The 16,789-nt window shown below is 37.2% G+C and overlaps 1 protein-coding gene across 2 annotated transcripts in view; it reads left to right on the top strand.

The window, feature by feature from the left end:
• Positions 1-16,789, top strand: part of INTS4 (integrator complex subunit 4) — a 111,239-nt gene that overhangs the window by 21,213 nt on the left and 73,237 nt on the right. The window contains exon 4 of one of the 2 annotated variants that reach the window (XM_077867176.1): positions 4,341-4,447. The exons of the other annotated variant lie outside the window; for it this stretch is intronic. Coding sequence (XP_077723302.1) covers positions 4,341-4,447 — 107 coding nt within the window. The remainder of the gene's footprint in view (positions 1-4,340; positions 4,448-16,789) is intronic. 2 annotated transcript variants of the gene reach the window in all.

Genomic DNA, 16,789 nt, shown 5'->3' with positions numbered 1-16,789 from the left:
AACATTATATACAATTTTTTCCATGTTTCTATATCATCTTCATAATATTTGAGGTGTTGATAATATGTTAAATACCAATAGATACAGTAGCATGTTTCTAATTTTTTTCTCTTTTAGATGGTGATAAAAAGAAAAGATCCATTTGTTTTAAAAGTACCAAAACAATTACATTGCCTCAGTACAAAAAAAAAAGCATCCATTTTTCCCATGGAAAGTTCTTATAGAAGCTACTAGCTGTGTACCTGTAAGAATTTCACACTCTAAGAATGGGGATTTCATAGAACTATAGACTTATTCAGCTATAAATGGCCTTACAGAGATCATCTTGTCTAATGCCTTCATTTTGCAGATGATAGAAATTAAGTCCTAGAGAGATGAAGCGAGTTGAAGTGAGTTCATTTAGCTAAAGAGTAGCGGAACTGAGAACTTAGTGCAGTGCTTTTTCTTATAGACCATGGTTTAACTGAAACACTTTACCTCTAAAATAGAAACATGATAAGAGAGTTAATTCAGATGCAAATCTCATCCTAACCTTAAAAAAGAAGGAGACTCAAATTATGCAGTATACATGGAAATAGCTGTTTTGCTTTTTGTTAAACTTTCTAAGATTTCTTTTTTTAAAAAGAATTTATTTATTTTAGAGAGTGAGCACGCGTGCATGCATGCGAGTGTGTGCGAGAGTGAGTGGAGGGGCAGAGGGAGAGGGAAAGAATCTTGAGCAGACTCCACGCTGAGTGGAATGAATAAATGGTCATGGAGCTCAGAGACAATCCCTCGATCTCATGACCCTGAGATCATGACCTGAGCTAAAACCACTAGTCAGATGCTCAACTGACTGAACCATCCAGGCACCCCTATCCTAATGTGTCTGAGAGATTTAATCTAAGTCTCCTCCTGGTTTTTAGTTCCTGGCCTACCTAGATTCAGAGTAGAAGATAGAACTGGAAGGGACCATAAAGATCATCTAGTTCATGCCCTTTATTTTGTTGTTGAGCAACATGAACTCCAGGGAGATAAAGTGACTACTAAAGTCTCCCTGTGGCTTATAATAAGGCACAGGCTAGGAGTCTTTGATTTATCAGTTTAGTGTGCACTTTCAAATCCAACAGTATGGGCCACCCTCTGGACCAGAAGTCTTTCATTTCAGTTTATCAGTATATGAGTTCTGCAACTCCTTGGCAAGAACTGAGCTTAGTCACTTTGAGGGTGTTGGGTGTATCTGCTTCTCTAGTACATATCACACCAGCAATGAAGACACAAAGTTTGTTGTATAGGAGGTATAATCAGAATACTGTGGGAACAGAAGAGAGGATGAAATGAGTGCTGACGGGGAAAGGGGGGTCTAGAAAGGCTTAGTGAAGAATTAAATTTGGAAAGGCAGACATGGGCAAGAGTACTGCCAAGAAGTAGGAACATTATGATAAAAAGTAGAGAACTGGGAAAGTATAAGAGATATTTGAAAAACTGAATTGTTTCATGAGAGATCAGGGAGTGAGGGGCTTTAGGAGGAAAAACTGGTAAAATGTTTTAAAGCCAAAGGATAGGTAGTCTGGAGTACTGAGGATTTTGAATGTAACTTTGTAGGCATTGGGAGCTATGTAGTTTTTTTGAGCAAAGGCATGGAATGATCAAGTCTAGTTTTAGCAAGATAATTTTAGGGACACCTGGGTGGCTCAGTGGTTGAGCTCAGGGCGTGATCCTGGAGTCTGGATTCGAGTGCCACATTGTGTTCCTTGTGAGGAGCCTGCTTCTCCTCTTCCTGTGTCTCTGCCTCTCTCCATATCTCTCATGAATAAATAAATCTTTTTATTTTTATTTTTATTTACTTATGATAGTCACAGAGAGAGAGAGAGAGAGGCAGAGACATAGGCAGATGGAGAAGCAGGCTCCATGCACCGGGAGCCTCACGTGGGATTCGATCCCGGGTCTCCAGGATCGCGCCCTGGGCCAAAGGCAGGCACTAAACCACTGCGCCACCCAGGGATCCCGAATAAATAAATCTTAAAAAAAAAAAAAAGATAATTTTATGGCTCTGAGGAATTTGGTTTGATGAACTAGATCATTTAGAGAAGAGAGGTTGAGGATTTATTTATTATCACTGTGGAGATGTCCATCCAACTTGCAGTTGTAATGTAGGTTTGGAACTCAGGAAAGAGACTGGGACTTAAAATTTAGGTTAGATTTGTGATTTATCAGGAGCAAGAGTTAAGCTTAAAAAGGTAACTTTTCATGGATGTTATGTAGAATCATTTTGTACAAATAAATTAAAGGGTGTTGTGGTAGCATTGGAAATTTCTTCATGTCTCTTCTATCTTCTTGAAGTACCTTTACTCCTTGTGGCCTCTTTTGTATTGAAAGTTATTGAGGATCTTTGGTTTTGCATTTAAATTTAAGATGCGACACTAAAAAGCTGATTGGTAGTTCTGTGTTAAGGGACAGGGCTTTACCTCTGTTGTAGGATGACCCTCTTTAGGAGGACTTTTAAATTTTATAGTCTTTCATGTTTTCCTGTGGGGCCCATCAGTTTTTCCATTTTGGAATTCATGAATCTTCTGCTAGGAAGACAGATGCCTGGCTGCCAAGTTTTTGGAGTCAAATCTCTTGAAGGGGGGCTAGCGAGGGGAGAAAGTATTTCATTTATCAGTATGTTACTCTCAATTTCCTTTCCTTGACTATGTCTTCTTCCCATTCCTTATCTGGTATCCCCCAAATTGGGTCCTTTCTGGTCTATTTCTATAATAAACCTTTGTTTTAGTGGCAACTTGAATGTATAGTATAGGGAGAGAGAGGCAGAGATCCAACTGGCTTCTTACAGAGACCTTAGATAAATCCCTACCTTATCCCCAATTTTTTGCTTTTTATTGGTGTTCCTTTAAATCTCCCAGTTCCTGAATCCTTCTAGGGGGTTATGGCTAAAATATATATTTTTTTGCTTTTTAAGGTTATCCTTCTCAGTAGGCTTTTAATTAGAGTTCTCCATTTTGCCAAAGATTTTTTTCATCTATGATGCTTTCCATCTCTGAAAAATTTGACCTTTATTCTCCAGAGTTTTTTTTTTTTTTTTTTGGTGGGGGTTTTTTTGGTCTTTGTAGGTTTATACCTTTCTAATTTCTTTACTCTTATATTAATGAAGTTTTAGGAAAAAGTAATAAAAGATGTGTTCAATCTGTTATATTTAACTAGAAGTTTTACTAAGAGGTTATGTAACCAGTTTTTTGTTTTTTGTTTTTGTTTTTTAAGATCTTATTTTTAAGTTATCTCTACAACCAACATGGGGTTTGAACTCACAATCCTGAGATCAAGGGTTGCATGCTGTACTGACTGAGCCAGCCAGGTGCCCTGCCAATGTTTTCTGAGCTTTAGTCTTTTTATATGTTATACACACCATTTTTTACATACTTGTTTCGCCTGTGTACTATGGTTTACTTAATATTTTTCTTAAATGGACAGATTTTTTTGTTTTTTTGTTTTAGTTAATTTAAAGAGACTGTCTTAATAATGGTAAAAGGAAATTAGTGTCCTATGAATAGATAGTAACTACACATTTTATTATGTAAGTTAAAATAGACACATAAGTTTTGTATGGCAGGTAACACTTCATGATTTGTAGGTGCTTCTTGGGGAGTGGGGTTGAGAATGGACTTGGGTATGGGTGGAGGCCTTCTCGGGGGAAGTTACCCTGAGCAAAGGTAGGGCATGAAATCATAAGTAATTAGAGAAAAGGGTGCTAGAGGAGACTTAAGAGATGAGACTAGAAATGCAGACAGAGCTAGACCTCTGGAGGGACTGGTATGTATGTATGTATGTGTACGCCTTGCTAAGGAATTTGGATTTTATCTGGAAGACCATGAAAAGCCCTTGAGTTAGTTAATCTGGCACTAAACAATTCTGGAGTACTGTGACCAATCCTATGGAGGATTCAGAGTTCTATTTTTTTAATTTTTATTATTTTTTAAAGATTTTATTTATTTATGTGACAGAGAACACAAGCAGGGAGAGAGGCAGAAGGAGAGAGATGCAGAAGAGGAGAGAAGGAGGAGAGAGAGGGAGAAACAGACTCCCCACTGAGCAGGGAGCCTGATGTGGAGCTTCATCCCAGGACCCTGACATCATGACCTGAGCCAAAGTCAGCTGCTTAACTGACTGAGCTACCTAGGTGCCCCGGATTCAAAGTTTTAGACATGATCTCTTTAGGAACTTAGCTTTTGGTTGAGGGGAATCAAGGATCAAGGAGAGGAACTTAGCTAACCAAAATTTACATTTTTTACCCAAGTAAATTTAGTTTCTCTGGTGATCTCCTTTTGAAATTCTGCAATCCAACTTTTCATCTTCCTTTCTAGAGTCTCATCAAGTCCTTGCTCAACTCTTGGACACCTTGCTTGCAATTGGCACTAAACTCCCAGAGAATCAAGCTATCCAGATACGATTAGTTGATGTAGCCTGCAAGGTAAGAGCATGTTGGTTAGATACAGGGTTGCATCTTTCTTACTAGTTTGCATTGCCTGAAGAGGTAATATGAGCTGTAAATTCTGCTTAGCTCCAATCCAAATCTGTAACTGAGAATTGGCAAGGATGCTTACTGGTTTTAAGAGCTGCCTTATCTTCTGTTTCTTGATGTTGGAATAGTTTTAAAGCTGAGGAACTTGTTATAAAATGAACTTCCTCATCCTCCCAAAAGAAATGAAAATTACTATCGTAGCTGCCATGTAAATTGTGCTTAATACATGTACTCTGTTTACTAGGGTATTTTGTATCCAGCTTTTCATGTATTTTCTGTAGTCCTTTAGGTGAGTACTGTTATCCCTGTTGTACAAAAGTGGGCATTGAGGTTTAGGGAGTTTAACTTGCCCAAGCTTTCACAGAGCTAGGAAGTTGCAGAACCAGGGTATAAACTCTAGTGTCTCTGATTCCAAAACCCATCTTTTTATTATGCTTTATAGCCTCAATAAACAGACCAACTACAAAGAAACAAGTGTTTGGGAAGATTTTTTTAGTTTTTCCCCCCCCAACTATAAAATAAATCTGTGTATATTACTTAGCCTTCTGATTTAATTTGCAGCTTTTAATTAGCCTCCTTGTGTATATAACAGCAGCTTCTAAACAATGTAGAATTTGTTTTACTTTTAATCTTTCTGATAAATTTTTTTTGAGAATATAAGAAGACAAATGTGTTTGAATTGTGGAAGAGTATTGTATTTATGGAATTAGAAAACTATTTCTAAGCCCCAGGAAAAAGAATGTTTCATTTATCTTAATAAACAGCAACAACAACAAACAAACCAAAAAGACTTGGGCAAGTACAATATTAAAAGCCTAACGGGAAAAAAATAGGGATTATGTGTTTGAGAGAGTAAGTATATCTCCACTGGAGAGAGTAACATATCTGTGAGGTTATGCTTGTGAGAAAAGTGTTCGAAGTGGATTGTTGTGCCTGAGGTAGCAGTTTCTTCAGTTTGCTTTAAATAAACATTTTATTATAAAAATTATTATTCAAGATTATATTCAAGATTAAAGAAAGAACTACACTTCTAATTTACTCTCCAGAAGTGACCATTATTAACCTTTTGGTATATTGCTTTCTAATTTTTTTCTGTACATAGATTGTTTGCTATTTTAAAACAAATATAGCTCTAATAATTTATATACAATTTTGCATTTTGCTTTTTCACTGACATTATAACAGAAGTATTTTATACTGTAAATATTTTGTAGACGTTTTCAATGGATGCATGATATTTTGTTCAATAATTAAGCCACAGTTTGCCTAACCATTCTCCTATTATTGGATATTTATATTGTAACCACTTTTTAAATTGTAAATAATGCTGCAGTGATTATTGTTAGTCTAAAATATTTTCTGTATTTAGGTTTACTTCCTATATATGGTAGAATTACTAGTTGAAAGCATTTAATTTTTTTTTTTATTTTTTTAATTTTTTTTTTTATTTTTTATTATTATTTTTTTTTATTTATTTATGATAGTCACACAGAGAGAGAGAGAGGCAGAGACACAGGCAGAGAGAGAAGCAGGCTCCATGCACCGGGAGCCCGACGTGGGATTCGATCCCGGGTCTCCAGGATCGCGCCCTGGGCCAAAGGCAGGCGCCAAACCGCTGCGCCACCCAGGGATCCCGCATTTAATTTTTTTTAAGGCTGTTCATACTTCTTGCCAAATTGGTTCCCAAAGTGTTCCAGTTTATAGGACCACCAGTAGTGTATGAGAATGCCTAATTTCACTGTATCCTTCTAGCATTGGATATTACTGGTTTTTTGGTTCCCATTCCCCTTCACCCATTTTGCCCATCCCACCAATGCTTCCCCAGACAGAACAAACGAGGTATAGGTCTGATTCTGCTTTTTTGCTTGTTTGTTTACTTATTTATTTTAGATTTATTTTAGATTCCACGTGTAAGTGAAATCAGTTGGTATTTATTTCTTTCTCACTCTGACTTATTTCACTTAGGATAATACCCTCTAGGTCCATCCATGTTGTGGCAAATGGCATGTCTCATTCTTTTTTGTGGCTGCATAATATCCTTGCAGATATTGTGTGTGTGTGTGTGTGTGTGTGCATGTGGCTGCACATATGTGTGTATGTACATGGCTGCACTTGTATACACACACACACACACACACACACACACACACACACAAACACACTGTATCTCCCCTATCCACTCATCTGTCGACAGACACGTAGGTTGCTTCCATATCTTGGCTATTGAAAACATTGCTGCAATAAACATAGTGAAGCATATATCTTTTCAAATTAGTGTTTTCATTTCCTTTGGGTAATATCCAGTAGTAGAATTACTAGATTATATGGTATTTCTATTATTTAATTTTTTAAGGAACCTCCATACTATTTTTACAGTGATTCTATCAATTTAAATTTCCATCCACAATGTATGATCCACATCCATGTCAACACTTAGTTTCTTGTATTTTGGGTTTTAACCATTCCAGCAGGTGTAAGTGATATCTCATTGTGGCTTTCATGTGCATTTCCCTGATGACTAGTGATGTTGAGCTTCTTTTTCATGCATTTTTTGGGCATCTGTATGTCTCTTTTGGAAAAAATGTCTGTTCATGTCCTCTGCCATTTTTTAACTGGATTGTTTTTTGGTGTTGAAATGTAGAAGCTCTTAATATATTTTGGATATTAACTCCTTTTTGATATATCATTTTCAAATATCTTCTCCCATTTAGTAGGTTGCCATTTTGTTTGATGGTTTCTTTTGCTGTTCGAAAGCTTTTTATTTTGATGTAATCCTACTAGTTTATTTTTTGCTTTTGTTTCCCTTACTTTAAGAGACATTTCTGAAAAATTGTTTATATGGCCCATGTCAGAGAAATTGTTGCCTATGTTCTCTTTTAGAATTTTTGTTGTTTCAGGTCTCATTTAGGTCTTTAATTCATTTTGAGTTTATTTTTATGTATGGTGTCAGAAACTGGTCCAGTTTCATTCTCTTGCATGTAGCTGTCCAGTCTTCCCAACGTCATTCATTACTGTCTTTTTCCTGTAATGTATTCTACAATATATCCATATTACCCAAAGTGATCTACAGATTTGATGCCATCCCTGTCAGAATACAAACAGCATTTTACACAGAACAAATAATACTAACATTTGTTTGGAACCACAAAAAAACCTGAATAGCGAAAAGAATCTTAGGAAAGAAAAAACAATGCTGGAGGTATCACAATTTCAGTTTCAAGATATACTGCAAAGCTGTAATAATCAAAATTGTGGTACTGGCACAAAAATAGACACTTAGATCAATGGAATAGATTAGACAGTCCAGGGATACCTGAGTGGCTTAGCAGTTGAGCATCTGCCTTTGGCTCAGGGCGTGATACCAGATCCGGGATCAAGTCCCACATCAGGCTCCCTGCATGGAACCTGCTTCTCCCTTTGCCTATGTCTCTGCTTTTCTCTCTCCGTGTCTCTCAAATAAATAAAATCTTAAAAAAAAAAAAAATTAGAAAGCCCAGAAATAAACCCACAATTATATATGGCATGACAAAGGAGGCATGAATATTAATATTTTAAAGCAGAAGATAAACCTGTTAATCTGGTAGGAGGAAAATGTTTTTCTTTAAATTTCTTTTTCATTCTTTAATAATTATTTTAAAAATTTCCATTTTTATTTTTTATTTTTTTATTTTTTTTTTTTTTAAAGATTTTATTTATTTATTCATGATAGTCACAGAGAGAGAGAGAGGCAGAGACACAGGCAGAGGGAGAAGCAGGCTCCATGCACCGGGAGCCCGATGTGGGATTCGATCCCGGGTCTCCAGGATCGCGCCCTGGGCCAAAGGCAGGCGCCAAACCGCTGCGCCACCCAGGGATCCCAAAAAATTTCCATTTTTAAAGATTACTAGTGAGGCTTCATACTTGTTTTTCATTTCTGTTTCCTCTCTTCAGAATAAACTTCTCATGTTCTTTGCTATTTTTTATGTGGGGTTTTAGTATGTTTTCTTCACCATTTGTAGAGGCTCAAAATGGAGTAAAAATTTGAACCATTTGAAAATGGTAAATCTATCAAAAATTTTGCAGACTCAAGTAAATAAAGAGTATGATACATAGCTATGGTTAGTATTTATATTGCCTAATGGCATTTTGTCTGTGATTTTTGTCATGAATGTGCTTTAAAATAAGATTCACAGAGTAGCATTCACTTTTTTTTTTTTTAATTCATTAGAGACACAGAGAGAGGTAGAGACATAGGGCGAGGGAGAAGCAGGCTCCCTGCAGGGGTGCCTGATGTGGAACTCCATCCTAGGACCCCTGGGATCATGACCTGAAACAAGACAGATGGTCAACCACTGAGTCAACCACATGCCCCACATTCACCTTTTTGATAGAAATAATACAAAGTATGTTCTCCAACCACAATGGAATTAAATTAGAATTCAGTAACAGAAAAAAATTTTGTAAACCTCTAAATATGTGGAAATTAAACAGTATACTCCCATATCACCACCAGGTCAAAGAATAAATCAAAAGAGAAATTAGAACATACTTGGAGATGAATGAAAATACAATATAGAAAACTGATGGCTTGTAGCTAATGCATGCTTTGAGGGAAATTTGTGGCTCTAAGTGCCTATGGTAAAAGTCAAAAGATCCCAAATCAGTAACCTAACCTTCCTTCTTAAGACACTGGGAAAAGAAGAGTACACTAAATATAAAGCATGCAGATAGAGGGAAATGAGAAATATTAGAGTGGAAATTAATGAGAGAGGAATAGAAAAACAATAGAAAAAAATCAGTGAAACTAAAAGCTTGTTCTTTGAAAAGATCAAATCGACAAACCTTTAGTTACATAAGATCAGGAAAGAAAGAGAAGATTCAAATTGCTAGAATTAGAAGAGAGAGAGTATGTTAATAGCAATGTGGTAGAATAAAAAAGATTATTATACTATGAATAATCGTAGGTTAATAGAATTCTAGATGGGTGAAATGGACAAATTTCTACAAAGAGACAGACTACCAAAACTAACTCAGTAAGAAGTAGACAGTCTGAGTAGACCTATTATAAATAAATTAAATTAGTAATGAAAAAACAGAAACCTACTGACAAAGAAAAGTTCACACTCAGATGGCTTCATATCAAACATTTAAATAGAAACTCCAGTTTTTCATTTCCCCCCAAAATTGAAGAGTGAACACTTCCCAACTCATTCTATGAGGTTAGTATGAGTGTAATACCAAAACCAAACAAAGACCTCACATGAGAAGGAAACTCTAGGGCAGCCCCGGTGGCGCAGCAGTTTAGCACCGCCTGCAGCCCAGGGCATGATCTGGAGACCCTGGATCGAGTCCCACGTCGGGCTCTCTGCATGGAGCCTGCTTCTCCCTCTGCCTGTGTCTCTGCCTCTCTCTCTCTCTCTCTCTCTCTCTCTCTCTCTCTCTGCATCTCTATGAATAAATAAATAAAATCTTTAAAAAAAAAAAAAGAAGGAAACTCTAGACCAATGTGTTTTGTGAATATAGATGTAAAAATCCTTAACAAAATGCTAGCAAAAGCGAGACACCTGGGTGGCTCAGCGGTTGAGCATCTGCCTTTGGGTCAGGGCATGATCCCGGAGTTCCAGGATCGAGTCCTGCATCAGGCTCTCTGCATGGAGCTTGCTTCTCCCTCTGCCTGTGTCTCTGCTTCTCTCTCTGTGTCTCTCATGAATAAATAAAATCTTTAAAAAAAGATACAAAACAAGCAAACAAACAAACAAAAAAACCCCAAATGCTAGCAAATCAAATTCAGCTATTTGTAAATAGAATTATACACCATGACCAAGTGGGATTTATTCCAGGAATGCAAGTTGGTTCAACATCTGAAAATAAATTAAAAAAAGAATAAAGGACAAACTCCATGACCATCACAAAATAGATTTAGAAAAAGCATTTGACAGATCCAATTAATTTCATTTTAAGGGCAGCCCCGGTGGTACAGTGGTTTAGTGCCGCCTGCAGCCCAGGGTGTGATCCTGGAGACCCGGGATCGAGTCACACGTATGGCTCCCTGCTTCTGCCTGTGTCTCTGCCTCCCTCTCTCTCTCTCTCTCTCTCTCTCTCTCTCTCTCTCTGTCTCTCATGAATAAATAAATAAAATCTTTAAAAAACAAAACAAAACACTTTAGGGGTGCTGGGTGGCTCAGTGGGTTGAGCATCTGTCTTTAGCTCAGGTCATGATCCCAAGTCCTGGGATCCAGCACCACATCAGGCTCCTGCTCAGTGAGGAGCCTGCTTCTCCCTCTGCCTCTGCTGCTCCCTGCTTGTGCTTGCTTTTTTTCTCTTTGTCAAATAAATAAATGAAATCTTTAGAAAAACAGTTTAAGGGGTGCCTAGGTGGCTCAGTCAGTTAAGCATCTGTCTTTGGCTTAGGTTATGAGCCCAGAGTCCCAGGTTTGACCCTGCATCGGCCTCCCTGCTCCATGAGGAATCTGCTTTTCCCTCTCCATCTGCTCCTCCCCCTGCTCAGGCACTCTCTCTCATTTGCTCACTCTTTCAAATAAACAAAATCTTTTTTCAAAAAACCACTTAAGGGGATCCTTGGGTGGCTCAGCGGTTTAGCTCCTGCCCTCAGCCCCAGGGCATGATCCTGGAGTCCCGGCATCGAGTCCCACATCGGACTCCCTGCATGGGGCTTGCTTTTCCCTCTGGCTGTGTCTCTGCCTCTCTCTGTATTTCATGAGTAAATAAATAAAATCTTAAAAAACAAACAAACTTAAACCTGGGAGTAGAACAGAACTTCAGCCTGATAAAGGGCGTCTATGAAAAACTGGCAGCCAACATACTAATAGTGAAAGATTGGATGTTTTCCTCACGGAAGATCAGGAACAAACCAGCTATGTTCTTGTGTCATGTGTCTATTCTACATTGTACTAGAGGTTCTAGCCAGGGCACTTAGGCAAGAAAAAGACATAAAAGGCATCCATCCTGGAAAGGAAGAAGTAAAACTATCCCTGTTTGCTTGACCTTATATATAAAAAATCCTAAGGAATCTGTTAAAAAACTATTAGAAGTAATAAAGTTTGGCAAGGTTGCAGGATACAATATCAGTGTTCAAAAAATTAGTTGTATTTTTATTTATTTATTTATTTATTTATTTATTTATTTATTAGAGACACACAGAGAAGCAGAGGCACAGGTAGAGGGAGAAGCAGGCTCCATGCAGAGAGCCCGACGTGGGTCTCGATCCCGGGTCTCCAGGATCACACCCTGGGCCGAAGGCCGGCGCTCAACCGCTGAGCCACCCGGGCGTCCCTAGTTGTATTTTTGTATATTTGCAGTGAGCCATATGAAAATGAAATTAAGAAAACAATCCCTTTATAATAGCATCAAAACTAATAAAATACAAAAAAACCCAAACCCTAATAAAATACTAAGAAATTTAACAAAAGAAGTATAAAACTTGGGATCCCTGAGTGGCGCAGCGGTTTAGCGTCTGCCTTTGGCCCAGGGCACGGTCCTGGAGACCCGGGATCGAGTCCCACGTCAGGTTCCCGGTTCATAGAGCCTGCTTCTCCCTCTGCCTCTCTCTCTCTCTCTCTCTCTCTCTCTCTCTGTGCAACTATCATAAAAAAAAAAAAAGGAAGTATAAAACTTGTACTTGAAAATTATATGGATTTTTAAAGGGAACCAAAAGAGCCATAATCGCCTTGGAAAAAGAACAACACAGTAACAGGTCCACTAGCAGATTTCAGAACTTACTCCTAAGCACCAATAGATAGATGTAAAGATCAATGAAATAAATTGAGAACCCAAAATTAATCCCATGTGTCTCTGGTCAACTGATTTTTGAAAGGGTATCAATACCATTCAATGGAGAAAGGATAGACTGTTCAACATGTGGTGCTTGGACAACTGGATATCCATCTGCAAAAGAATAAATTTGGAAACTTAACTAATACCATATGTAAAAATTAACTCAAAATGTATCAAAGACCTAAATATGTCAGCTAAAACTATAAACCTCTTAGAAGAAAATGTAGTTATCGATTTTCATGACCACGAATTTGGCAATGGAATTTAAATAGGACAAAAGCACAAGTAACAAAAAAAATAAATTGGGTTTCATCAAAATTGAAGAGTTGTGATGAGAAGGACATTATCAAGAAAGTAAAGAGAGTCCACAGAATGAGAAGAAATATTTGCAAATCATATGTCTAATGTCTAGACTGTATAAAGACCTCGTACAACCTAACAATAAAAAATAATACCAAAAAAATGGGCAAAAGATCTTAATAGACATTTCTTCAAAGAAGATATACAAGTAGCCTGTAAACACAAAATAACGCTCAACATCTTCAGTCATTAGGGAAATACAAATCAAAACCACAGTGAGATGCGATTTCACACCTTTCAGATGGTTATACTAAAAAAGGCTTAACTAGGGACGCCTGGGTGGCTCAGTGGTAGAGCATCTGCCTTTGGCCCAGGGTGTGATCCCGGAGCCCCAGGATTGAGTCCCACATCAGGCTCCCTGTAATGGGGCCTGCTTCTCTCTCTTCCTGTGTCTCTGCTTCTCTCTCTCTGTGTCTCTCATGAATAAATATATAAATCTTAAAAAAATAAAAATAAAAAAGGCTTAGTGAAAGATTGGATGTTTAACCATATCAAGTTTTGGTGAGATGTGGTATTATTAGAGCTCTCTTCCATTTCTGGTAGAAATGTAAAATGCCTCAGCTGCTTTGGAAAACAGTTTAAAAAAATAAAGATAGGCTTACTATATGGCCCAGCAATTCCACTCATAGGTATCTATCAAGAAAACTGAAGCATACTTACACAAAATTCGTACATAAATGTTTATAGCAGCAATATTCATAATACTCAAAAGGTGGAAACAGCCCAAATGACTTTCTCAACAACTGATGAGTGGATAAACAAAATACAATGGAATATTCTTTGACCATAAAAAGGAACAAAATACTGATAAACACTACACCTGGATGAATCTCAAAAACATGTTGAGTTACAAAAAGCTAGTTACAAAAAATGTACATATATGATTCTGTCTATATGAAATTTCTGTAACAGATAAATCTAACAGAAAATTGATTAATAGGTATTTAGGGACAGTATAGATAGAGGGATACGTGGTTGGTAGCAAGAGGGCATCTCTTTGAAATGATGAATATGTTGGAAAATTAACTGTGGTGATTGTGCCACATACATAAATATGCCAAAGACCATTTGGATTGTATACATTAACTGGTTGAATTGCATGGTATGTGAGTTATATTTCAGTAAAACTGTTATTATAAAGAATTCACCCCCTAAATTAATTAATTAATTATTTATTTATTTATTTATTTATTTATTTATTTATTTATTTATGATAGTCACAGAGAGAGAGAGAGAAAGAGGCAGAGACACAGGCAGAGGGAGAAGCAGGCCCCATGCACCGGGAGCCTGATGTGGGATTCGATCCCGGGTCTCCAGGATCGCGCCCTGGGCCAAAGGCAGGTGCCAAACCGCTGCGCCACCCAGGGATCCCCACCCCCTAAATTTGAATTGTGGTGACTCTTTCAACATTTGTATTGTTTCTTTGGCTGTTGAGAATAATGCTGCTGTGAATAATTGTTTACATGTTTTGGTTGGAAGTATGTTTTCAGTTCTCTTGGGTATTTATCCTAGGAATAAAATTTTAGGGCCATGTAAGCCTATATTAACTTTTTCTTAAATTAAAAAAAATTGTAAAATACACATGAACCTTTTTGGGGTTTAAATTTGAATAATTTTTTTTTAAATTTAAAAAATAAGCATAACATAAAATTTACCATTGTAGTCATTAAAGGTACAGTTCAGTGGCATTAAGCATATTCTCTTACACTACCATCACCATCATTCATTCACCTATCTCTTCACTTTGCAAAACTGAAACTTTATGAGTTAAACAGTAACTTCCCATTCTCCCCTCACCTGCAGTCCCTAGCAAGATTAGATGCTGGTACCTTTCAGTGAGAAAGAGAATTGTGGGAAAGCATTGGGTTGGGACAAAATCCAAACACTCCAGCAATTTTTTTTTAATTTTTATTTATTTATGATAGTCACAGAGAGAGAGAGAGGCAGAGACACAGGCAGAGGGAGAAGCAGGCTCCATGCACCAGGAGCCCGATGTGGGATTCGATCCCGGGTCTCCAGGATCACGCCCTGGGCCAAAGGCAGGCGCCAAACCGCTGCGCCACCCAGGGATCCCCACTCCAGCAATTTTAAACTTACCCCTCAAATTATAAAAACAATGTAGGGTCAACTGGGTGCTTTAGTGGGTTGAGTGACTGGCTCTTGATTTCAGTTGAGGTCTTGATATCAGGTTGAGAGTTCAGGCGCTGAATTGAGCTCCATGCTGGGCGTGAAGCCTACTTAAAGAAAAAAAAAAAAGAAAAAGAATTTCCAAATTTCTTCCTGTTTGACTAATAGTAAACATTTTCCCACATTTGCTTTATCATTATCGCTCTGTACACACGTATTATTTTTTCTGAACCATGTAACAGTACATTGCAGTCATAATGCCCTTTTCCACTAAAGTAATACTTAAATACTACAGTGTATTTCTGAAGAAGGATACAATTTTGGGGTACTTGGGTGGCTCAGTTAAGCATCCAACTCTTGATTTCAGTTCAGGTCATGATCTTAGGGTTGTGAAATTGGGGCCCATGTGCGACTCCGTGCTGGGTGTGGAACCCGCTTAAGATTCTCTCTCTTAAAAAAAAAAAAAAAAAAAAAAAAAAAGATTCTCTCTCTTCCTTTGCACCTGCCCCATTCCTCCTGCCCCTGCACTCACACAAATTCTTTCTTAAATAAATAAATACATCTTAAAAAAAAGATATCATTTCTATAAACACAATGCAATCCTGAAAATCAGGAAATTTACCTTGATACAATACTAGTACTAATCTCAGGCTTTATGCAAATTCTACTGATTGTGCTAGTATTATTGTTTATATAAACTTTTCTGGTTCAGGATCACAGAATGCATTTAGTTTTCATCCCTCTTGTCTTCTTTAATTTGGAAAGATCTCTCAGCTTATCTTTGTCTTTCATGACCTTGACATTTTTTAAGAATATAGACCATTTATTTTTTTTTAAGATTTTATTTATTTATTCATGAGAGACACACACACATAGAGAGAGAGAGAGAGAGAGAGAGGCACAGACACAGGCAGAGGGAGAAGCAGGCTCCATGCAGGGAGCCCGATGCGGGACTCCATCCGGGTCTCCAGGATCAGGCCCTGCGCTGAAGGCAGTGCTAAACCGCTGAGCCACGTGGGCTGCCCTAGACCATTTGTTATAGAATGTCTTTTAATCTGTATTTATCTGTTCAATCTGTATAATCTGTATTTCCTGTTTAGATTTAGATTATGTATTTTGGCAGGAATACCACATAAATAATATTTGTCCTTCTCAGTTTATCATACTATGAGGCATAGTTGAGGTGTGACTCATTGATGTTGTTAGCTTTGATACTTGGTTAAGGTGACGATTACCAGTTTTGTTGTAAAGTTAAAATTTTTCCTATGATTAATAAGTGATTTGTGGGAGATACTTTGAGATTATATAGATATCCTCTTCCCCATCAAATTTTTACTCACTATTTTAGCAACTATTAATTAACTTTACTGGATCAGTTGTTACTCTGGTCTTTGCAATATCATAATTTTTAAACTCTTATTCCATATTAGCTGACATCCTACTGTAAATAAAGTTCTCTCTCCATTCTTTTCCATCTGTCTCTATCATTTTATTCAATATATTATAATCTATTCCTATCATTATTCTTTTTTGAAGTTCAAATTGTTCCTTTAAATGTCTTTCAAATACAGGGTATGAATCTGCCATATTTTTAGTTTCACAGTAGGAAGAAAGTCATGCCTTCAAGTACTCTTAACTCTTCAAGGTTTGTCTCATTTTATCCTGTCAGCAGTCCTTTGAGATACACTGTACAGTTAATCTCATTTGAGAGATGAAAAGATTTGGTTCACAGATTTGGCTAGAAAATTAATATTCTTTTCATATATAGCATCTATACAACTGAAGCCAGAGATCTTCTGTTTTCCTTCCTTTCTATGAAGATTTTTCTGGGAGAGCAAATATTCTTGTCATTTTTTGCGTAATGCTTTCTTAGAGCCTAGTTTTAATCCTTCTTTGTCTGTTTCTACCTTTTAGTCCAGTCTCTGCTTTTTTTCTGTTCCTTTAGTTCTGTGGCATAAGTATAGTAAAACTCTTAAAAGGCAGAAGATAGAACAATATAGCATTTTTACATTTATAAAATTGTACTCAGAT

Source organism: Canis aureus, chromosome 23 (genome assembly GCF_053574225.1).
Source record: "Canis aureus isolate CA01 chromosome 23, VMU_Caureus_v.1.0, whole genome shotgun sequence".
Classification (NCBI taxonomy): Eukaryota; Metazoa; Chordata; class Mammalia; order Carnivora; family Canidae; genus Canis; species Canis aureus.
The sequence above is the reverse complement of the archived record's forward strand: the minus strand, read 5'-3'. Positions and strand labels throughout refer to the sequence as shown.